General features: G+C 34.9%; 1 protein-coding gene and 1 long non-coding RNA gene across 2 annotated transcripts in view; one reads left to right on the top strand and one right to left on the bottom strand.

The window, feature by feature from the left end:
• The first annotated feature begins 326 nt into the window (after positions 1 to 326).
• On the top strand, positions 327 to 1044 carry LOC129952923 (uncharacterized). The gene is made up of 2 exons (XR_008782416.1): positions 327 to 653; positions 712 to 1044. It is a non-coding gene; the product is annotated as an uncharacterized LOC129952923 (long non-coding RNA).
• Positions 1045 to 6342: 5298 nt separating this feature from the next.
• LOC129952918 (diencephalon/mesencephalon homeobox protein 1) overlaps positions 6343 to 24820 on the bottom strand; it is a 103081-nt gene continuing 84603 nt past the window's right edge. The window contains exons 7-8 of the mRNA XM_056065893.1: positions 7888 to 8015; positions 6343 to 6895 (exon numbers count right to left, since the gene is read on the bottom strand). Of these exons, the coding sequence (XP_055921868.1) occupies positions 6465 to 6895; positions 7888 to 8015 (559 nt within the window). The 3' untranslated portion in view covers positions 6343 to 6464. The remainder of the gene's footprint in view (positions 6896 to 7887; positions 8016 to 24820) is intronic.

Consider the following 24820-nt stretch of genomic DNA (forward strand, 5'->3'; position numbering starts at 1 on the left):
CTATTCGTCTATGACTGCAAAGCAATTCAATACGTTTAGGAACTTGCTTCTCATCAAATTTATAATAAATAAATAAATAAATAAGGTGGCGCAAGAGTCCATGAAGAACCAGGGCCGAGTGACTTACAACTCTCAACCATTCCTGAACCCAAGACCCCTTGCATGACAGTCCAACGCACTAACAATCAAGCTGCAGGAAGTTATTAAACCAAAATAATTCACAAGCTTAAGAAAATCCACAAGTGTTAGACTGATTGGAAGCACAAATGGTGTTTTCATCTAAGATTTTAATCACTTAAGTTTATTCATTTATAGAAGGCATTTAATTAAGTTCCACGAAGTCCGCCATTTCAATCATCCATTTTTATATCAGTTCGAATAATGCACATTGAATTTCGAAATTGACTTATCAATAATTGTCATCGCCGCTGCTTCTGCCGCTGAATAAATCTCTTTATTGATCCCTACCGATGAGGGTTATCAATTTTATTAATACAAATTTACTTCCACTTGGACTTGCAACTTCGAAGCTTGTAAAAATATCTTTCCTCCTTTAGTTCAAGTGAATCGTTCAAAGCATAAGATGAGGCTTATATTTTTGTTTATTTTGGTGACAGTAATTTTTTCAATACTGATTGAAGCTAAAAAATCTGGTGAGAATTCATTTTAGTCAAAAATTAACAAATTTTAAAAACATTATATTTTTCTCAGACTCAGCATGCCTTCGATTGTATTCGTTTGATGGTAAGATTGCTTGTAGAGGTCGAAGCAAAAGTACTCCAGAGAAGAGGAAGAAGAAGCATCACACGTCTTCCCGAAAGAAATCAAATACTAGGAGATCTAAAAAACATAAAAATAAGAAAACTAAAGTCGAATCAACAACGCAAGTAGTGAATGAAACCGTCACATCAAATGTAGACATTTCTTAGAGTACAATTTTGAATGTACTTTTATTTTTATAACTTATTTTTTAAGAACCTAAAGCTTGAGACATGTAGACAATAAAAATAAAGTGAACAAAATTATGGTAAATAGTGAAATCAACACCCTTATCTTAATTTTATTTCCAACTTTGGAAAATAAGAAAATAAAATGCGCTATAAGGTTGAACGTACTTGCTTATTTTTAAAACGAAATTGGATGTTTTCATATTGTTTTTGTAATAACTTAAACATTTAAACCATGAAATTTCATAATAAACAGTATTTTTTATAAACAAAAAATGTAAAACAAATCTTATAACAAAAAATATAACACTTTTAAAAATCAAATAAATGTGAAATTAAAGAAATTATTAAAAGTTTTGTTTAAGTATTATGTTTAAAAACATTATAGAAACATTTTGAAAAGTTTTATTAAAAATGCTACCAATTACAATATTTTTAATTTTTGTTCATAAGTCGTTTTTAAATGTAAGTCGAAGCCATTATTAAAACCAATCATTGGAATGTTTCGACATGTCAGTTATATCGATCATCGATTTCTGACAGAAATCTGACATTGGAATTGTATAAAATTGAAACGGATTTGATTTTTGTTTGACATAGAAATGTCATCTGTTAAGAAAAATAGATTCTAGTAAAATAGAAATATATTTCTAACATTTTAAACTATTAAGTAAGATGTTAAAGCCTTTTTCAGTAATCTGAAATAAATAAATTAGGTGGTGCAACAGTCCATGAAGAACTACGGCGTAGTGGACTTACAACTGTCAAACATTCAAAACATTTGTTGGCACAAAGGGGGCCTAACTTTATACATTGATGAATTACAAAATTTAACATGTGTTTAACATGAAGTCGATGGCTAAAAAAGAGTGTCGTTGGCGAGGTTCATCTCATCAGTGGGGAGTTTGTCCAAGATATATTAATATCACAAAGGTATCTCGGATCCGGGTGTCGTTCCTGATTGGTCATCCTTCTCATTAATTGGGTAGGGTGGCTGGCGACTTTGGTGATTATCTTCCTTGCTGCCTGTGCAAGGAACTGGTCAAGTGGCTTGATTTCAGCTCCTTCGTAGACTCTACGATTACTATAATGCTTCTGTCGTTGACGGTCGAATTGTAGATCGGTGCATATCCTTAGTATCTTCCTCTCGAAGACTTAAAGTTTTTCCATTGCAGTTGTTTGTATATCAACATTTACTTAATCCAGTTTTCTTCTTCATGAGAGGATGAACTCGATAGAGTGCTATGTTGGCCTTTGTTATCACAGCCTTAGAGCTAGGGTTGAAACGCAGCAGCTCATTGAAGTGTATTTCCAGGTATTTGGCGTTCTTCTTGGCTTTAATCCTTGATCCATCCAAGAACGTCAAAACAAGGTTTCAAGCCACTGCCGCCGATCTACAGCGGCTGTTGTTGGTGACAGGTCTCCGGAAGCATACCAGTTCCGATTTGGAGGTATTTATCCTTATTCCCCACTTCTGGTAGTACTCGTAAAGTCTGCTTATGTGCGCTTCTACTCTTCGGGCTGCGATCGTAGGAAACATGGAGGACGAAAAGGCAAACAGCAGGTTCTCACAATCCGTTGGCACTGGCTGGTCAGATGTCATCAGGCTGTAGAGGAACGGTCCAAGTTTCGATCCTTGGGCGATTCCAGCCTTTACGTCTCTAATCGTTGACTTGCAACTATCTATTTCTACGAAGAAGTTTCTGAAAGAAAGAAAAGAAAACTAAATTTTTATTATTAACTGTGGGATATTAAAAATTCGGAGCTCATGGATGAGGGCTTCAACCCATACGCTGTCGAAAGCTTTCTCGACATCCAGAAAGCATCCAACTGTGGCTCGGTGGCTATTGAGAGCAGCGGTGACGTCGGACTGAAACTTTAGAAGTGGATGGATCGTTGAGTGAGCCTGTCGGAATTCAAATTTCATACCGGGGATGATGCTATGTTCGTTGCAGAATTTCTTCAGTCTCCTTAAAATTACTTCTTCCAGAATTTTGCTGATGCTGTTGAGGAGTGAGACAGGCCTGTAGTTGGAGATCATATTGTTACTGCCTTTCTTGGGAATTGCAACTACTTTGGCTGTCTTCCACTTTTTTGGAAAGTAGCCGTTGTTGATGCAGTTATTTATGATAATAGTCAAGATTATTATAAAAACTTGAGGAAGTCTTTTCAGGATACAGTTGGAAATCCCGTCCATTCCAGTTGACTTCTTCGACTTCAAGTTGTTAATGATCTCAGCTATCTCCTCAGGATTTCAGAATTTATGGGTATAAGCTGGTTCATCGGCTTTGCAGTTGTCGTCAAATTGAATTTCAATTTTTGGCTGTTGAATCAACTGGATGGAGGTTTCTACTTCGTTGAGGATGGCTTGGTCCGTTGATGTTCGAGTAAAACTCTGTTCTAAGTGTTTGGCAAAAGCTTCAGCTTTGTCATTCGTTGAAGTTAGCTCAATGTTGTTGCTCATCATGACTTCTGGCAGTGGTTTTCTCCTACCGATGAGGCGGTTTATTTCCTTAAAGGCGTTTGGTCCCGGTTTTATCTCCCTCAATCTCTCTCTGAAGGAGATGTCGTTGATGTTGTGAGGGGTGATGAGGACCTACAGTTTTATGCCGAATCCCAACGGCTAATTTAAGAAAGTACTCTTCGTGAAAGGAATTACTCTTGTAGCAGTTGTAAAATCCTTGCAAGAGGCACAAACCATGAAAAAAAACTTTAGATGACACAGGCAGTGTTTTAACCCGAGACCTGTGGTATGACATTCCATTACACAAATCAGCATTCTAAAATGATGATGTACTTAATTTTAAACGACTTCTTATTATCTCTTAATTATTTGCTCAAGGTCATATAACGAAATGGCTTTAATTTAAATTTTAGTAAATTGTTAAATCCATATGAAATCTTTACAATTAATTTTATGGATGAATGGTCCAGCCTACAATTGTGAATAGCTCCGTTTAAGCTTTCTTGATTGTTTATTTTCACAAACTGTCACTATTTAGACATGTTCGGATGCCTGTTTTGTAATAAAAGGGAGTCAGCAAAACGAAAAGCATCTTTTAAAGTTTTAAGATAAGTCAATAGGTTAATATTAAGAAAATTGGTGAGAATTAATAATATGTTCTTAAAAAATTTCGTGTTTTGTTAAATAAATGTTTTTAATTAAATTTTTCTTGATTTTGTACGAATCCAAAATTAAGCCTTCGGAGTAAGTTTCTCTATCACAAGTTGCTTTAGCATGATCATCTAAGCTTTGTACTTATCAGCTCATAGAAATTGTATAAATGCATGAAAATAATATACTTGATTATAGTAAGAACAAATCTACCGACTACTACAAGTCGTTTCTAATTCTTAAGATTTAAAAAAATAGTAAGTCAGACATGAAGTTCGTTCTTGGATTTATGCTAGCAGTTTTTCACTGGTTTAATTTAATTAAAGCTGAAAAACCTCGTAAGCTTTTACCTACAGTATTTGCTTTTTTTGTTTAATTAAAATAATATTTAAATTTTTAAAAATAGTTTCCTGTCTACTTCGTCACTTTGTGAATGCAAATCAAGGCCTCTCTTCTTTTGCATTTTCCCCGCGTGGTCATACATTTCACAAAAGTAAGTAACAAAAACATAAAATAATGATTTTCATAATTTTAAAGATTTTAGCCTTACTCTTAACAATTTACTTCAGTTAAAACCACAAAATGTCTACTATGACTATTAGTGATTTGATTGGTCCTCATGACTTCTGAGTGTTTGACATTTGAAACCGTCAGATTCCCAGTATTTTGTTCCTTTGTATTTGTTTTCAAAAAAATGCAATGTCAACAAAAATTGTTCAAGAAACGACTGTTGTTTGAAATTGTCGACTTATCAAACTATCAATATCAAAAATGAAAAACCTTAAATCGTTAAAAGTTCTTAACTTGCTTAAGAAATTTAATATAAATATCCAAATGTTTAGTCTTATTTTTTAACAAAAGATTGAAAAGCAAAGAGAGGAATCTATAAAAATTGATTATATGATACATTGGATTATTGTATAAAGAAATTCGTCTTTTAATTTTGATGACAGTTGACAGTTCAACACTCTCAACTCATCTTTTGAGCTGAGTTGTGAATGATTTCAAATCGTAACTATTTGACACTTCAAAAGTACGTTTAAGAACGAAGAACAATGTGGTGACGTCAATATCGTTACAAATCGGAACAAGAATAGTAATCGTTTGTTAACAATAGTTAGAGAAAGAACACACCTCAGAGTAAGGTTTGTTTCCTTTGTTTTTTTTTTGTCACTTTATAGACGTGTTCAAATGCATCGTTCTTAATAAAATTGAATTTTGGTCCAAGTGAAATTAGGAGAGAAGTTAAATATTTAACAAGTACACAGAAAATAAAGTTGTGATACATTAAACAAAAAGTATCTTAAAGTTGACTTATAATAGAGTTTTGCGATAAAGTCGGACTTTTAAGAACTTTTAAGTGTTTATAAGTAACAAATGTTACAATTGACATTTATTATAAAATGGTTTCAATGACCTTAAAGAAAAGACAATTAAAATTATACTGTCAGATTCTTTTTTTCTTCCATGTCTACGTTAAGATGTCATATTTCTTACCTTTGACATTTAAAAATAATACAACAAGAATATACATTTTTTAATTGTTTATTTGAAATAATTTTTTTCTTACATAATTTTTAAACTAATTTTATTATTTTTTTTATGTTTTTGTTGGTAATTTAATTTTTTGTTCGATATAATTTAATTTATGTTTTTATTTGTACATGATTTAAGATTATACTTAAAATTAAAAATTTTACTTAATACTTTTTGAATTTTTTACAACTAAGCGAAGAATTTTTAATGAACAAATTTTTGTAAGCAGAATTTCGAAAATTAATAATTAATTAAAGCAAATTGACGATTGTTTTTGTTTTTAAGTTTTATAATAATAATATTATTACATATGAATGCCATAAATTAAACAAGTATAAATAAAATAATGTGCTTATTTCACTGGACATGGTAAACAAAATGAAAAATGAAACCGGAAGTTTATTGGTCGAAAACTTTTTTCTTCTTTATTTTCTTTCCTGTAAAATACCTTCCGTCTTATTTCATCATTTTGAAAATCAAAGTTTTAATTGGCTGACATTTTAAATTATTTATTTATCTGTCTCATTACATATTTAAATTTTAATAAATTCAAAAAGGTACTTATTTTTGAAATTTGATTTAAAAAAAAACTCTGATCCTTCAACGTCTTTTGCAGGATAATGATTACTTAAGATTTAAAACTTGTCGTCAATTTGACCTCATAAGCCGCTATAATTATTATATAAAATTGTCAGTAAGTGGCATCCGGTTTTAAAATTGTTATTTGTAAAAACCAAAAAGCATTTTATTGACCTTATGGCACTCATAAATCTACATTCATATCAGTTTAACTATCTTACAATATTTTACAATTTATTTTAAGGTTTCTATTGTATATTTATAATTTTATTTAAAGTGCAACTATTTTATTCAACATTTTCGCTAACAGCATTGCTTTGTTGATGACTTAGCGGATGTGATGACGCTTGTGGCTGTTGTTGTTGCTGCTGCTGCTGATGGTGTTGCTGAATATCCGGTGCGTTATTGTTATTTGTCATGCCATTCATTGTTGTGGCTGTCATGTCTTGAGCCTCATTTTTAATATTGTTATTGAGAGCATGATGCAAATTTAGGGGCGGAAGGTGTAATCGAGGAAAGGCCAATCCGGCGGCAGCAGCAGCATGCAAGGACTGCAGAAGGGCGGCTGAATGCTCTTGGGCTTTACGACGCAATTCAGCAACCGAACTGGAGCGAGGGTCGGAGTGATTAGAAATTGGTGGTGAGCCCGGCGAATTTGATGATGACACTGGTATCGAAGGGGGTTTTATCGGGCAACATGAACATAGTCCCGGGAAGGCTAGAAAAAAAAGAAGAGGAAAGTGATATTAATTTCAAAAAAGGGTTAGTTCACATTTAAAATAAAAAATAAAGCTTTAAAAACTCTCTCGCACGTCGTCGTCGCATCCCGTGAACGGCAAGAATGATGACATATATAAACCTACTCAAAAAGTTATAATGTGTCCATAAATCTCCAGTTACAGGTCGATGGTTGCACCTGATGTGCAGGACCGCAGCATTTTTATTAAAGGTATATTTACAGTACCCTCGTAAACCTGCCGCGTCTCGGCCGCGGCCGCGACCACCCGCCACCACGCTACTGATGACAGAACGAGTGCCGTCATGAAAAGTTAATTTCACTAAAAGCTATAGTGTCCCGGTGCTGATGCTGAAAGTTAAACTACTCTTCGGGGAAATTCCTTTAAAAATTTGATAAAGCTCCACGTAATGAAATTTAATTACGATAACAGAAGTTCTAACGAACATTATAAACGCCGCGCCATCCATATCGTCATAACATGCCACGGCACTGGCGGCGGCGGCGGCAGCGGGCATAAAGTATTAAACTTGTCAGCCGGGGTAAGTGTCAGGTGTGTTTCCCTGGTTTTCATAAAATGAAATGTAATATTCCGTAATGGAATGGAATATGGAATCTATGCTGTCATTTCTCTTTTCCATGGGAAAATCAAACCACAAATAATACACAAACTGTATACAATATATATGTATTACCATCTACCAACGAAACGACCGATATGGCAAGGACGCCACGGCAGTAAGGTGGTTTGGAGAAGCACACTGCGCGAAGTATATCACTTGCATTATGATTGACAGCTGTCAAATCTCTAAATACAGAAACTTGGATTTGGAATAATCTGTCTTGTGCCACAGTGACGGTGACAGCCATCCGAAACTGTAATGATGGCGGCGGAGAAATTGATTTTGTTATATAGTGCGGAAACTGAATAGGTTTATTTAGGAAAAGATTAAATAAAATCGATGAAAACTTACCTTTAAGTCCTGGAAACAAGGGCTGGGAAAATTGTGAGCTCAGCGATGCCAAATGATGATGGGGCAGAAATAGCGGCTGATTGGATCGTTGTGCTCCTGAATCGAGGACCGGCCGAAAGCCTCCATTACTGAAAATACAAAATAATTCGATTAGTCAACATTAATAGTGAATTTTTGAAAACGTCATGGTTTAATTAGTCTGCTTGCTGCCATATCACACAACACAAAACAACATTATGCTTGCTTTACCATTTTACAGTGGAGTATTTGGTCTGGAGAATATGGCACGATAATAGAAAACGTTTCTTGAAATAAATACAAAAGTAAAATATAATGAACTCTTCAAAATAAAAGTTATGAAACCCATAAATTTTGGTTTTAAGGGCCCATTTTGAGGGATATTTTGAATATGTGTATATAATTATAAAGCCAATTTGTCAAAATTTGTTTGGCATGTCACTGTAAAATTGAGTATACCTTCTAAGGTTTTGAAATGTTTGCATTTTCTTTTAGGTGTTATGGTATATGCAGGGTTGAAAATAATGGACTTCAATCCAACTTCAACTTTCAGGATGAATCATCCCACTGTTAGTGAGATAGTCACATGATTGAGTTGGCAATTGTCGCGCATATTAAATTAAAATTAATTAATTTCCAACTCGAAATTAATTAGCATGCTCCATAGCCCTGTTTATATCCAAAATATGAATTATTTAATTTTCTGAAATTGAAATGGATGGATGGCTTGACATTATAATGTTAAAATATTTGTGTTCCATGTATACTATTCATAAAAGATATGACATTCCCATCATAACATCCAGATAGATATGCTGGCTTTGGCTCTACACTCATATGTGATGTGGGGTAAAATTATCTACTATATTATAGAGATTTGGTTGCATGATTTGAGTTCATGGTGCGCCAAGCAAGCGCACCGACAAAGAAGAAAGTTTGTTTCAATTTGACATAATTGACACCCGACATTCCATGCGGGCCTAGATTATATGACTTTGTGTTGCATCGTCATCATCGTCATTATCATCATAATGTAAACCCTTTCGTCTTTGTCAGTTATTATGTGTGAATCACAAATCTACCGCCATCATCATCATAAATGCTGTCATCTATCAAATCCACAAAGGCAATATTCATCATATTTATATAAATACTCGCATATGGTGGATATATAGGGAATGATTTGTGTTGGCATCATCTTATTTAGATACAATTCAATTTTTCGCGCACAAGACACTCAATTAATTGTTAATTAAGAGTAATTGAAGTATGTTTTGTAATTACATTAATAATGATTACACACGCTTCAAGGAAATTTAAACTGATATTTTTGTATACACAAAAGAAAAGAATGCCCTTCATATGATTAAGTTCTATATGAGTCGTAACAAACCGAAGCAGCAGTTGCGAGAAAAATGACATTTTAAGATTGAACAAGATAACATTTAACTCACTTGGACATCATGGAGCAATCTTACAAAAATATTTGCTCGATCAAAATAAGCAAATAAAAAAAATAAACGAAATTATAAAAATTCTTTGCTCAATTAATTAGTTAGGCAGTAGGGGTTATTTTTGTTACATGGCAATGCCCCTTTTACTTAATAAAAGAAGTAGACTTTTAGGCGGTTACGACGTAAAAAATGACACTTGAATGAGACAAACGTGGATTCTGCAATATTTGAAAATACATATGTATGTACATCTTCAAGGTAGAAAACTAGAAGAATTTATGTCTACCATTTAAAATGGGGCCTAAGTCCTTCGTAGTGTCTTTTTACATTTGAATACGAAATGGTAATACTTTTACTTTTAGTCATTTACTAAAACCATGTGACTTTTGTGTTTCTGACAGTTCATAGATCCATTTATCATTTGTTAGGTTTGTTTGTTTGTTTTATTTTCTCCACACGAACTGTCATTGTACAGACTTGTTCAGATGCTATACGTTTTTAAGAAAGTGGAATGAGTACAATTTCCGAAATCTACGAAAGACTACTTTCATTGATACTTTTTGATACAATTACAAACATCAATTTTCCGAAATATTTGGCCAGTTTATATTTCTAAGATCTCAAAGATTTCTTTGTTAAAAACAAAATTTTTTGTTCTTGTTGTTCAAACTCTAAGAATAAAAATTTTAAGTATTCTCTTTTGCATAATTCAAAAAAGGGGAAAGGAAATTGCAAATCAAATTTGATTGCTAGTGGAATATACATAAATAGTGACTTGTGTTTATGTTTTGTTCCCTTGTCCTGTCAAAATTGTTAGAAGACTTAGAAATATCATCAACAATTAAGTGGAGACTTTTGTATGCCTCTTTTGTTAATCGAACTTTTAAGTCAAACGTCAGAAATTTGCGTATAATGCTTCAGAAACACATTAAAATTGTTGGAATAGATAAAATTAATTAATGAAATGCCTCTAAGAGTCCTTAAAGGTAAGTTGATTAAAATCTTGCGCCCATATTTTTTCTTTCCAACGTTTACACAAAATTGGATTCGCTTGGAGCATAAAAATTAAGAGTCAAATTTGAATACGGCTCTTAAATTATGTTCCAAGGAAAACTGCATGTCTGAGTCGATGGTGCACATAGTATATCCATTGTCGTAAAGTCATAAACCAGAAATTTCCAGGATATGTCGAGTCTACCAACAAAAGCGTATTAAAAGATTTCGTATATCATTAAGAGCATTGTGGCATCCCCACCCTATTTTTTCCCATACCAGCACATTGAATCTTCGAAATGCAAAAACAGATCTACTCGTACAAGTCGAGTAAAATTTATATTTCTCTTCCGGCATTAGAAGGACACAGACCCGCACTATCCAAATGAACGTTTGCCATGTTTCATTGTTCACCCTTCTTGTGATGTTGCACCCTTAATATATTCAGAAAAAAAAAGATTCCTGAATAATTCGTGAAAGTGTTTTGTTTGCCCCGCGTCTTGTCTTTTGGTCGGCAAACGAGAACGAGACTGACTGTGTAAATGATGCAAGTAGGTATACTTGAAAACTTTTATGTACCTACTATATCTAAGTCTCCAAGATCCAACATCCGTCCTATGCCCATCTCATGCAGTGTAGACGCAACCGACTAACTTCTCCGCCCTAGCTGCAATAAAGACGATGATGACGACGATGATGATGATGGTTGCAAATGTGAGAAAATTCCATATAACAATGCGAGCCTTTTATTCCTTTTCGAAAATGAATTGCTACATACCTTAGGTGGATAGGTATAGAAGCTTTCTTCATGTTTATTCCATTTCTTGAATCTTGATGGAGCTGAAGCTTGGAATTGTTAAGTGGGCGGCTATGCAATGAAACACATGAACATGATAGGCTTCTACGTAGGAATCTATGTGTGTTCCTTCAGGATTTTTCTTAATTAACAAAAATTGCTGCAAGGGTAATAGACGAACAAGAGTGCGACTTAGGGTGCTGGCAAATGGAATAAAGCAAACAACAGATTTGACAAACAAGAGCCTAACGATGACGATGCCAATGATGTTTAAGTCAACGCTGTTCTTTGTGTCATTGTTTTTGTTGTTCTTGACAACGACTCCGTCTCATCCTCGGGGATAATGTGCATACAAAATTAAATTAAGCAAAAGGATGAGTGCTTAATTACGGACATTTATCGTCGCAAGAAAAATTCCCTTAATTATAATGTACTCTATTATTTTGCATATACATATAGCCAAAAGCAATTGTAGCCAAGCTCTTCAGGAAAAAGTCGTTGACTTGACTCACATCATACGTCAAACTTAAAAAACACTATTTCACGATGATGAATTTATATAATGGTCCACGTACAAAAAAAAACTAAAAGTTTCTTTGAAACTTGAAACTGCTCTACTTTATACAAATGAACTGAAAAAGCGAAATATTTTTTTGGAATTTACATGTCGATTGTTCGATTTAGGAACCTTGAAACTTTCTGACATAAAACTTCAAAGTAAAAAACCCTTAAAATTAGTCTAGTTAGTTAATAATTTTCTAAACATTTAGACATTTTTTAACTATTCCAACATTTAAATCCTTTATTTAATAGAAAAAAAACGTATTTCCTTTTATTAAGAACTACGCATCTGAACATGTCCAAAAAGTGACAGTTTGTGACAAAAAAAGCAAACAAACCTTAATAACTTAAAAATCATAATATTCTAAGAAGCTTGTTTAAAGTTTAAGCAGCCATTATTAACTGTCCATATTAAGTCATTTTAACCGGATCAATTTGTCAAATTGAAGATTCTGACATTTCTCGAAGTTTCAAGGTGGTTAGTAGCTAAGTTCACGCTTTCACCATTTTTAATGGGGCCACATGTTCTTAGCTTCATATTACATACTTCAAGGACATTTCGTGGTACAGGTAATTACATGAAAATATGAACATAAAACGGATGGTTTATAAACTTAAAACAAGTTAAAGCAACAGTTTTTTTTTATTAGTCAAAAAACTCAAAAAAAGGTAATACCTCCTCAATAATTCTACCCAACCATATCAAATCGACGGGTTACTTGAAAACAAAATTAAAATCTAAACAAATAATAGGTTCTTAAAGTTGGCAATAATTTATTTTCGACTCAAATAGCTCGAGAAAGGTATTGACTTCAAACTTATTACATTTTATGAAAACCATTGTTGTTAAAACTTTTAGAAAAATCTAAATGACATTTCTTCTATACAAAAATCACATCCTACACAAAATATTACTAAAAATTGACTTAAAGCTTCATTCAACTTGTATAAAAAAAGAATAAAGTAAACCATCTGCTTTCTTAACAAACAAATAAATTTACACAAAAAATGTCAAGTAACATTCGTCTGACATCCAGAATATCTCCACAAACTTCAATTATTTAAACTTTAATTTACTGATTGCATTCTTTTCGAATTTCCTAGAATGACCACTTAGCTTAGTGAAAAAAAAATCATTTAAAAGTTATTTGAGGGTCTTTTCTTCATTTGGTTATTATTTTGTTTGGTTGATTTCTTCTTCATGTTAGTTTCTTATTAAAACTCTATTTCTTTTTTTTAAACTATAAAATATTTCGACTAATATTCGATTTCTTAATCCACTCTTGTAAACAGGGCATTTTAACTCAAAAAAGTAAGCATAGTGAACACGACCATTAATTGCTGTCTGCCATCTTTCCTTCTTCTATATCTTTGTTCTTTGGTAATTTTGCAGTTATAGTTTGTGAAATTCTTGTGCTTGGTTCGCGGTCGTCTGGAATTAAAACCAAAAAATTAAATATTTATTCTTAACAAGTGGAAGAAAAAATTTCACGAAAATGTTAAGTAAGTTGTAAAGTTAAAGTTGATGTTAAAAAATATCAGTTTATCCCGAAGTTAAGTGCTTTTTTCTTTGGTTTTCTCCAAAATGTGAAAGATTCAGGTATTTTGTGCTAATTCATCAAGTGGCTCGGTCGGCCGGTTTGTTATTGGTTGGTCGGTTGGGTAGTGTCGGTTCGGCAGTGTAAATTGTCGGCGTAATTTAAAAATTTGAATTTGGTCTCTAGTGATTAGTTCATGTCAATTTGTTAAATTTTCATTGTGTATTAAAAAAGTGAATATTTTTATTCTTATCGTGTATTTGAGTTGCATTTTTGAGATAAAAGAATTTATTAAGTTTGTTGTGTTTTTTTTTTTTTGAAAAACTATTTAAATTTAATTGCATCATGTCTCATGGTCTCGGTAGTGTTTCAAAAAAGAAGCGAATTTTTGATATGGACTATTGGGCGGTCTAATTTTAAAATTAATAATTTAAATGGGTAAGTTACTTTATTTCGCTTTAAGAATCTTGTCAAAAATGTTTTTGAAAAATAACTAAAAAAGCTAATAACTTTGACACGAATTGAAGCTTAAGCTGTTTTCTGTTGAGATATTCGACAAATTTAAGGCTTTTCCAAATATTTTTTGTGGTGTTTTAATTCTGTGCAAAATATTGTTGAATTTGGCGTATTTATTACTGGGATATTGCGATTCCTCCAACTCCTATGGGATGTAGTTTACGGTTTCACATGAGTTTGAGTTTCCTTAATATCTTCTTCAATATCGTCGATTGCTTCTTGATTTTTCTGCTCTACGGAGTTCTCTCTCTCCCGACTGTTCTGCCTTCTTGAATTACGTTTTTAAAGCATGTTTTCAATTCACTGCCACTGCAACCTTCATATAATATTGGCAATACGTTACTAACTTGTTTTCCTAATTACTGATTTCAGCTTTGTTGTCAAGCTGAAGGTATTTCTCCAACGATTCGAACTCAACATAAGATTTTCCAATGTGGCTGTTGATATCTATTTTATTTTATTTTTTATTTACTGAATTCGTTAATCTCAAGACAATGCTTTAAGCAATTTGCAAAAAATTGGGTGGCTCAAAATTTCCGTTGAGAACTAGGGCTTTGTGATTTACAACTCTCAACCATTTCTGTGTACTAGTAGTAATGTTGTCAGAGATGGAAGGGACCTTAAGTTTTTAAGCCGAATCCGAAAGGCTAATTTGAGAAAGCACATTTTCATAACAAGAGTTACTCTTGGAAAATTTGTCAATCCCTCGCAAGAGGTAGTACCCGTGAAAAGACTTCGAACCCAAGAACTCTGGCATGACTGTCCAACGCACTAACCATCATGCCACAGGTACTAGTGTTGAAAATATTTACTATAAATGTTTTACTTTTAAAATTATAGCGTACGGAATATACCAAAAAGTAATACCTGTTGTAAACTGAAATCAATTGGTTTAGGGGGCTGTTTTTACCATAGTTCGATCTGCTTGATTAGGACGTAAAGGAACCTGTCTTCTAATACTTCTATACAGTTAAGGCTGTAAAGTTTAATTGTTCCAAACTTAATGGTGATATGACTGACCCATTGATTAATTTTATAATAAAGCACAGCTGAATGTACTCTCTGTGTTTAAAAAGCAGTGGAAGATTTATGAGCGTGAGCCTATGATTGTAGGGTGGAAGTTCGAGCCAACCATCTGAAGAAACGGAGGCAGAAGCGCATGAATCTTCTTTGTACTCCTTCTATTCTGTTTATATGGACCGAATAAAAGGGAGCCCATATTATGCAGCCATATTCTAATTTTGGTCTTAAAAAATGTGGTATAGAGAAGTTAAAGAATATAAGGTTCGGAAAATCATGTGAAACCCGTTTTATAAATCCGAGTGTCTTATTTTCTTTTTTAATAATATAGTGACAATGATTTGTAAAAGTTAATTTTGAGTCAAGCATAATACCTAGGTCAGAGAAAGTAGAGAGTTTAGTCAAATAAGAAGAGTCTAATTGATATAATAATTGAAAGTCAAAACATTTTGTTTGCGTGTAAAAAACATTGATTTAAGTAAAAGCTTATTTATAAAACACCATTCGCGAAAACCATTGATCTTGTAGGAGTAAACATGTCGTCAAGTAAGTCAATACGTTTGAAAATGTTAATGTCATCAACGTAAAAAAAAACAGATGAGTGTTTGATAATAGAAGGTAAGTCATTAACGTACAAAATAATCAGTAAAGGTCCTAAGTGGCCACCTTGTGGTGCGCCAGAGTTGGTATAAAAATATGATGACCGCTCATTCCTAAAAACTACAACGCTTTATGATCTATTATTAAGTACGACGAAGCCCAACTAACAAATATATCATTAAAGCCTTCTGAGTTAAGTTTGGAAGTTAATGTTTTATGGCACAATTTATCAAAGGCCTTGCTGAAGTCTGTTAAGACACAGTCAACTTGTTTCCGTTTTTCAAACGAATCTTAACAAAAAGAACTAAAATGAAAGAGGTTAGTAACTGTTGACTTATTTTGAACATAACCATGTTGACTGTCACAAATTATAGACTTACAATTTAAACGATACGACTTTACGAAAAATGGACACAAATAACTTAGGGATGAAGGGCAGTTTTGCAATATCCTTTTTATGTATCGGTGTTATGTACGAACTCTTCCAAATTTCAGAAAAAATTTAAGATTTGAGCGATTCATTAAAAAGAATATGAAGAGGATAAGATAAATAGGATGCACATTTTTTCAAAATATAAGAAGGTACAACATCCGGTACAGGGCTAGATGCCTTCAGTAAAGACATTCAGCCCTATCACGAATTACATCGTAATCGGAAACGTTTACGATGCCCGAAAAAAATCTCAAACAATTTTGCATTACTAACGGATTTCGTGATACGGTTTTTCGGAGTTCAAAAAAGTTTCCGATAATTAATGCAAAGTGCAGAAAAGTTGGGTGTTTGTCAAAACTTCCGATTTTATCATGATAATGACCCGAAGCATAAGTCAGGAATCGTGTGGACATGGCTCATCTGGAATTGTCCTCATTTGATGACTCCCCCGGCGTAGTCACCAGATATAGATGTGATAGAAAATGTGTGGGCTTTGTTTTGAATTAACAGCCCAAAGTTTTCTGGTTCTATCTAAATCCTTGTAATTATTTGATTGAGATCCAGTATTTTTTTTTTATAATAAGCGCACACTTAAAGGGATAACTACCCTTATTATGTAGACACAGTGTGAGCACTAGGAAGGGGAGAGAGGGGTTGAAAGGAGGTGTCGGTGCACATTAGTTTTGAATTCCTGAATATTGCAATAACTGGGAAAGACAGAGTGTGGCAAGGCATTCCACATTCGTATAGTACGGCTAAAGAACGATTCTCTGTACTTGACAGTACGACCGAAGTTGGGCTCGAGGGTATATTGATGAGCATTCCTAGAAGCGCGAGTATTACGGTTGAACTGTTTAAGGGGAGGAAGGCAGCTGGCTATTTCTCTAGAGCATAAACCATTAAAATAACGGTAAAAGAGGGTGAGACAAGAAACATTTCGAAGATGTTCAAGTATCATATGAAATACCAAATAATCAGAATCCATTTCATTCCTCAAGGCTGCCCATAGAACAAACATAATCACCAATTATAATAGAATTGGATACAGTACACAGCCGTGACTTACTCCACTTTTGACTTTAAACTTTTCTTTTTCTGATAACTTACTTTTGGGCAAGACTCCGTTAAACCCAGTAAAGTCAGATACAATCCCTGTCACGAAAAGTGCTTTCTCAAATTAGCCTTTCGGGTTTGGCTTAAAAACTTTACGTCCCCTGAAATCAAGCTTGAGCTTCACAAACATCAATCTTAAAATCTGAACTACAACAACATTTTATTTTTTAATTTATTTAATGATGAATTCATAATGAATGATTGAAGTGAAGACCCCTGTTCAAGACTAAATGACATAAACACGTTACACGTATCGCTGCTGTCACTACATGCGTTTTTGAATTCTGCAATTTAACACCTTTTCCATCGATTTTATTCTGACAAAAAAAAGAAATCCCATTTTCAATCAAGTTCATTTCTTTTTTCATCTAACCTTAAAAAATAAGTTCTATTTCATTTGGATTCAAAGCACTCCAAAAAGTGGTCTTTCCCGCACTCTGCAAAAAAATTCTCTGATTCGAAATTCCGCAACTAAACGGAGTTGTTTTTTTAAATTATTTTTGTTCATCTATGGCTCTCAGTTTGTCGCGGATGTAGATGTGGATTAACTTGATAAAGGATGATGCCAAAACAAATTAAGAAAAAAAAAAAAAAAACAAAAAAATATGAAAACTCCCAAAAGCCATCATGTAAACCTCTAATAGGATTTTCATTTAATTTAGGGCTTTTTGGCGACACATCTCTACTATCGTCGTCATCGTCATCATCATAGTCATCATAACCCAGCGCTATAGCGTCAAGCCAATTCCTAGCTGGATGTTTTTAATTCTGGATGAAGACGAGGACCGGGGTGCATAAACAAAAAATTCAAATCCGTGTCGTTTGTTCAGGATGTCAAACATCAAGAGAAGGAAAAATCATCTATTTTTCGTGTATGAATTATTTTTCACCCATCGAGATACGAGTATATTCAAATTTATTCATGTGAAAACGTCGCCGGCCAAAAGCTCCTGATGGCTGCTGCTGAAAAAAAACAAGCCAAAACGTCCACATCACGTTCACGGCTTTGGCCTGGACGGACGTTAGGAGGTTCCTCTGCAGCAGTATAGAGGTTGATAAAATTTTCATTTGTTCGTGGTCGCGGCAGAGATCCATAAAGATCCCGTTTTTTAAGATTTTTTTTTTATTTTTTCGTTTGGTTTGGTTAGTTTCAAAGCCCCTCCTCCCGCCTGAAATGTAATAATTTTTTGAATTTTAAATATCCTACGGCTTCCACTTAACTTTCATTCCAACCAAACCACCAATTGCCAAGTACGAGTAGATGGAGATTGGTGTTGTGCTTGGTGTGCGCCTTCTGCCTTTCTAAGCACCGACCGATGGCGATGGTCGTCGGACGTCCTTGTTCGCCGCCGCGCCGCCGAAGCAACGTGTTTTCGTCGTTTTTTTATCATCCAAAAGCGTTTGGCCCATCATTCCCGGGGAATTGTGAAGCTGCTGCACCACCATTTCCATCCTGATACTGGTAAACTGGTTGGGGCTATATAAAAAGCGGTGGCCTCGTTCTAGTCTACACAAGTACTTTTCAAATTTAATATTCCAATGGAAATTATTATATTTCCCCCGAAAATTGCCTGACTAATAATGTAGCATCCCTATAGAAGTGGGTGAGGAGGCGGCAGTGGAATCAGAATGGGGCGGGTTTGGCGGAAGCATGGTATAACATAGCATAGCGTGGCGTAACGGCGCGGTGGCGGTAAAAATGAAAGAAATTTGCAATAAAAAGTTTTATTCTCATGCAAAATTGATGGGGCTGCCATCATAATACGCCAAGGATATTATGGCAGAGTCAGGGATGGCATCCAGAGTTGGGAGGGGTATTCTTTGCATTTTCCATGTTGACTTAAGTATATGCGAGTGCGAGAGGGGTTTTTGGGTATAGAGACGTAGTCGTCGGGCGGTCGTCGGTCGGTGGCGGGGTTGAAATTGGAAAATTGCATTTTCATTTTACTCGGTGAAAAAATATAATCAAAAATGATTTTTCCTAGTCTGCGCATTTGCACGGGATGTTCCTGTTACCACCCACCACTCCGCCGCCCCTCCGTTCCGTAGCTTCCGTGTTGGGTCGAGTTGTTGGGGTTGGAATATGATGGGAGGTCGTGGGATATAGTTTTTTTGGGTCTTTTATTATACGTATACGGTCTAAAGCGTTCAACTTTGCATTCGTTAATGCAAAATGCGCGCTTGCAGAAAAAAGTTTTTCAATATTTATTTTTTCTGTCCAAAACCAACCCAACCCAACATAGATTCAAAAACAAGACTGCGAAAATTGAGAAAAAAAGACTGAATTTGAAACTGAAAGGCAGAGAAGGATGGCGAGCTTCCTGACGTAGAAGCAGCCAAAGCTAGAGGTACCGCAGAGCGGCAGCGTTTCGCGGAGCTTCGCCATCATACCAGGAATTCTTGTTTTGTTGGTTATGATGCAGGAGTCTTTTTCTGGTTTTACTTAGAGTTTGTGCTGATTGAATTTTTAAATTTACATGAAAATGAATGAATGAATGGAGTCTCTCATCATGGAGTTGCGGGTTGGAAACGGAGGCGGTGGCGAGTGTTCCGCGTTATATATAGGGATAGGATAGGATCCATCCATGTTATGGAAAGTGGAGAAGAGAAGTTTGTGGTAGTTGCGATGATTGCAATGGAATTAATTAGTTTGGGATTTTATTACTTTTTAACTTGATGATGATTTCGCAATCAATTAAAACTTTGATGGTTGGGATTAAGAAAAGTTTATATTTATAATATTTCGATGATGATAATAAATGATTTTGTATATATTTTCAGTGTAAAAGGTTTAGCTACGTATATTTGAATTAAAAAAATAAGTAAAAATGTTAAATTGGATCAATTATAAAATAAAATAAAGAATGAATCGCAGTTTAATTGGATTTTGAATTTGTACTATAAATTTATTTTTCTTTGAGGAACTGAATTGTTATAATTTTTAACTGTTCAACTAAAACGGTACCACACTATTATTCTAAAGCCTCTTGTCAAAAATAAGTTCAGGAGCTAATGCGTCCAATAAAAATGTATAAGATTCCATTTTTGCCCTTTAAAACTTACATCTAATATTTTCTTTTGACACTAGCCAAACTTCGAAAAGTATGCAATAAATAGTTTTAATTAAGGCTGTTTTGTGGATAGATTTTCGAGACGTAAATTGTATGTTTTCATGAAATTGTATCAAGTGCTTAAGCACTTTGAAGCAAGTTGAAAGCCCAGAACTTCATTTCTTCTGAAGATATTTGAGTCAAAAAACAACTCATACCAATTTTTGAAACGTATCGAAATACCGCTTTTCAAACATCTTGCTTTAAGATCCTGTCTTCTTGTTTTTATAAATCCTATCTTCTAATATCTCGCTTGTTAAAGATCTCGTTTAATATAATCCCACATTTTAAAATCGCCTCTCATAAATTTGACAAAATTAAAAAATATTCATCCAAAAAGATAAATATATCAAACAAAACCAAACAAAAATTTTAAAAAATATCATAACATATATCATCATAATTTTTCAATCAGCTTGTAAAAAAATAATTTGTTTTAATAATAGAGGTTATAAGAAACGGAATAATAAAACAAGATAAGAAACGGGATTTAAACAAATCGGGATATACACTGGGATTATAAAAAAGTGGGACTTTAAAAGCAGGGTTGTAAGAAACGGGATTTTAAAAAGAGGGATATTGAGCACAACTATTACTTACTTACTTACTTACTTATCCGGCTCACAATCCATGAAGGGTCTCAGCCTGAGATACTGCAGTCTTCCATCGTGAACGATCCCTCGCATGCACTCTCCAGTCACCGAGACCAAGCGCTCTGGCATCCGCAGTCACTTGGTCCTTGTACCGTAGGTTCGGTCTTCCTTGTCGTCTTGAACCTGGGCTGAGAAGACTTTCTTGGCTGAAGCATTGTCGTCAATTCGCTTGATGGTTTTGCCGAGCCAATGTAGTCGTTTTTTCCTGGCTTTTGGACTACATCCACATCTTGGTACAACTCATACAGTTCTCGGTTGTATCTTCTTCTCCATTCACCATCGTCGCATATGGGACCAAAAATCCGTCGAAGAATTTTTTTTTTCGAAAGTGCCCAGTCTCAATTCCCCTTTTTTACTTATCGTCCAGCACTCGGCGCCGTAGAGTAGGACTGGTAAAATCAAAGTTTTGTATAGCAGACACTTTGTCTTTCGAGTGAGGAGTTTTGAACCCAGTTGTTTGGATAAACCGAAGCAACAGCGGTTAGCTAGGGTAATTCTTCTTCGGATTTCCACTAAGGTGTTGTTCGTGGGATTGATGTTTGTTCCAAGGTAGGTGAAGTCCTTAACTACCTCGAAATTGATGCTACCAACAGTGACGCGGGTATGCCATCCGACCCGGCGGACTTGTTATTTTTTAGATTTTGGATAGCTGGGACTGGGTCTTCATTGACTGGTCTTGCTTCTCTTTCGTCATTATCCTGCTCAACATTTAGCGCATTCAGCAGCTGTTGGAAGTGCTGCTTGAAAACATCTACAATTCACTGTGCTTCGGTAACTAGGTTTCCTTCACTGTTTCGAAGAGCTTGTGTCCCGGTTCTGAAACCAGAAGCTAATTGCTTCGACCTTTTAAAGAAACGTCTGTTGTTCTTGGCTCGGGACTACTCTAGATCTTTGAGCTGAGAAATTGCGGATGCCCTTTTCTTCCTTCGTAGGGTCTTTTTCTCATTTCTCCTTTTCGTGCGGTACTCTTCTGCTGCATTTTGTTGCGTGCATTTTCCGTCTCTCTTTTCAATATCACGCACTCAACATCACACAACGGGTTCTTTTTCAAGGGTGGCTGATAACCTATGGTGGTCTCGGAAACATTTTTTATTATTTTGCGATATTGGTTCCACAATGTTTTGACGTCTGTAGTATTTGGGAGGACCAGCGGGGGAGAGTCTCTCACTCAGGTGCTCACTGTAGTCTCTGGCATTCTCCAATTTGCTAAGGCATCCGATGTTGAACTTCTTTCTTTGGGCCGCATGTGTTTTTTTGTCGTTTGATATTCGAGCTCTTAACTTAGCCGTGGTACCCGTGGCATGATGGTTAGTGTGTTGGACTGTCATGCTAGAGGTCTTGGGTTCGATCCCTGCCTATGCCATCTAAAGTCTTTTCACGGGTACTGCCTCTTGCGAGGAATTGACAAATTCTCCAAGAGTAACTATTGTCATGAAAAAGTGCTTTCTCAAAATTAGCCGTTCGGAGTCGGCATATAAACTGTAGGTCCCCTCCATTCCTGACAACATTACTCGCACACAGGAATGGTTGAGAGTTGTAAGTCACTAGGCCTTGGTTCTCAACGGACTGTCGCGCCACCCAATTTATTTTTTTTTTTAACTTAGCCATGACCAGAAAGAGGTCAGAGTCGACATTTGCTCCTCGGAGATCGCCAGGTTGCTGTGTAGATCTTCCATCTTGGAAACCTAGTGCTACTTATCACCGTATTACGAGCTGCAGCAAAGTCGATTAGTTGGAAGCCGTTATCTGTTGTTTCTTCGTAAAGGCTGTGCTTTCCAACTAAGACGCCAAAGATGTCTTCTCTCCCTATTTTTGCATTGAAGTCTCCGAGTACGATTTTGACGTCGTACTCTGGACAGGCTCCGTAGGCTCTATGCAGGAGGTCGTAGAAATTCTCCTTGCGAGACTCCTCAGCATCATCGGTAGGGGCGTGTGCACATATTATTCTGCTGTTCTGTAATGTGGCCTTGATGCGGATCACAGCCAGGCGATCACTTATTGGTTTGAAATCCATGACTTTCGATCTAAACCGATTTCCCACGACGAATTCGCATCCAAATATATGCAATCTTTGATAACAGCTATAATAAATGTCGCAATTCTTTCTCTTCATTGTCCCTGATCCTATCCATCGTATTTCCTGGATCGCAGTAATATCTGCTTATACTTCGAGAGGACAGATTCAAGTTTCTGAGTTGCACCTAGAGTGTATAGAGGGTTCTTACATTGCAGATACAAACTCTCAATGCGTAGTCCGTTTCCGTTCCGGGTGTGATTACCATAAGATGGGGTTCATTATCCGAGGCTGGTATCTCTCTCATAACTTTCAAGTTTTTCATTGTGGAGGGGTTGTTAGCCCCTCGCACTAATCTCCAAATTTGTTGGGCCGTTGATAAGGTGTTTTTTTCCCGATTTTGCACCCGCGCTTACAAGCTTCGCAAGTTATATCTAAAGATATAAGTATCCGGTGGTTATCACGAGGAGGTATGTGAATTTTTAAAGAAGCCCTTTCTTCACATCTCAGTGTCATTATTTGTAAAATAAAAGTTATTGGAAATCCATATACATATCGCTTCTGGTTCTTGAGATATGAAAGACGAACAAAGTTTAAAGTGATACCTAATTTATCAACGCTCATATATCTTTATAAAAACGATGGACTTCCAAAAAGTCCTAATGCATGTTTAATAATTAAAATACACATAAAAACTCCTACTTTAACTTCATTTTTTCATTTCTAAGAGCAAATATTTATTGAACTTTGGTGTGCCCCAGGTTTGAGTACTTGGGCCTGTTTTGTTTTTAATATGTTTCAGATCTACATTTTTACAGAACTTCTACCTCTTTTTCAAAAGACTATATAAACTCCTACTTAAACTTAATTGTTTTATTTCTAAGAGGAAATATTCAATGAACTTTGGTGTGCCTCAGGTTTGCGTACTCGGGCCTGTTTTGTTTAAAATATGCTCAAAATTCATGTTTTTACAGAAACTCTACCTTTTTTTCAAAAGACTATATAAACTCCTTCTTCAATTCAATTGTTTTATTTCTAAAAGCAATTGATTCAATAAACTTTGGTGTGCCTCAGGTCTGCGTACTCGGGCCTATTTTGTTTAAATATTATAACAACTCTTCCTCTTTTTTAAAAGACTGCTATATAATATTGTACTCTTAATGAGAGAAAAGGAATTCAAGGTTTTGATCTGAATTCCATCCTTTCTCTTAAAAACCTAACAATATTCAAGTCCCTAAACTGTTACAAAGTGAGTTTATGTCTCCCAAAGTGACGATGTGCAAATGTTCACAATAAAACATGATCATTAAAACTAAAAATCCGCATTAACAAACAATAAATACAATTGAGTTGAGCTTGAGCACATAAAAAATCATCATCACAATAGATTTGAGTTGATTTTCGAACACAAGAAGAAAAAAATCACACAAAACAACCCTCCTCCTGATAAAGGTTCCAAATAAATGAGGCGTTAAAAAAAACCTCAATACAAAATAAAACCAAAACTTATGGAAAAATAAACCGAACTCAACTGTGCCTTTTTTTATCCCATTGTTGCCATCAATGTTTTTTCTGTCGCCTCTCCTTATGTAACCTCGTAGACCTTTAATAAGCTTCCCTGTTGTGCAAGATGAACAAAAAAAAAAAAAAAACAACACCAACGTAAACCTTAATATTTCCATTTCCATTCCCACTCCATGGGGGTGGCTGATGTTAAGTTAAGGATAATAGAGATCCCTCTTAAAAAAAGAACCAGGATTTGTTTGTTTTGCCGCGATTGTGTCAGTACAACAAGATGAACAACAACAACAACATAATCTCAAGGGGTGTTTATTTTGTCGTTATTTTCGCTTGAACGCATCGAAATTGCCATCTTTTGTAGCATTTGAATAGCTAATTCGCCCTTTTTAGCTGGTTTTCAACTTTATGTCTTTTCAATTTAATCGTATGTACTTGAGTTTTTTTTGATACATTAGACATGGCAAAGATTGAGGATGTTTTAAAAAATGATTCAATATCTGATTTTTATGAAGTATAACGCACCGGACATCCGATAATGGGATGATAATAAATCATTAAAAATGATGACAAACAATAATTCTGACCACGACCAC

The sequence above is a fragment of the Eupeodes corollae genome, chromosome 3 (assembly GCF_945859685.1).
Source record: "Eupeodes corollae chromosome 3, idEupCoro1.1, whole genome shotgun sequence".
In the NCBI taxonomy this organism is placed as follows: Eukaryota; Metazoa; Arthropoda; class Insecta; order Diptera; family Syrphidae; genus Eupeodes; species Eupeodes corollae.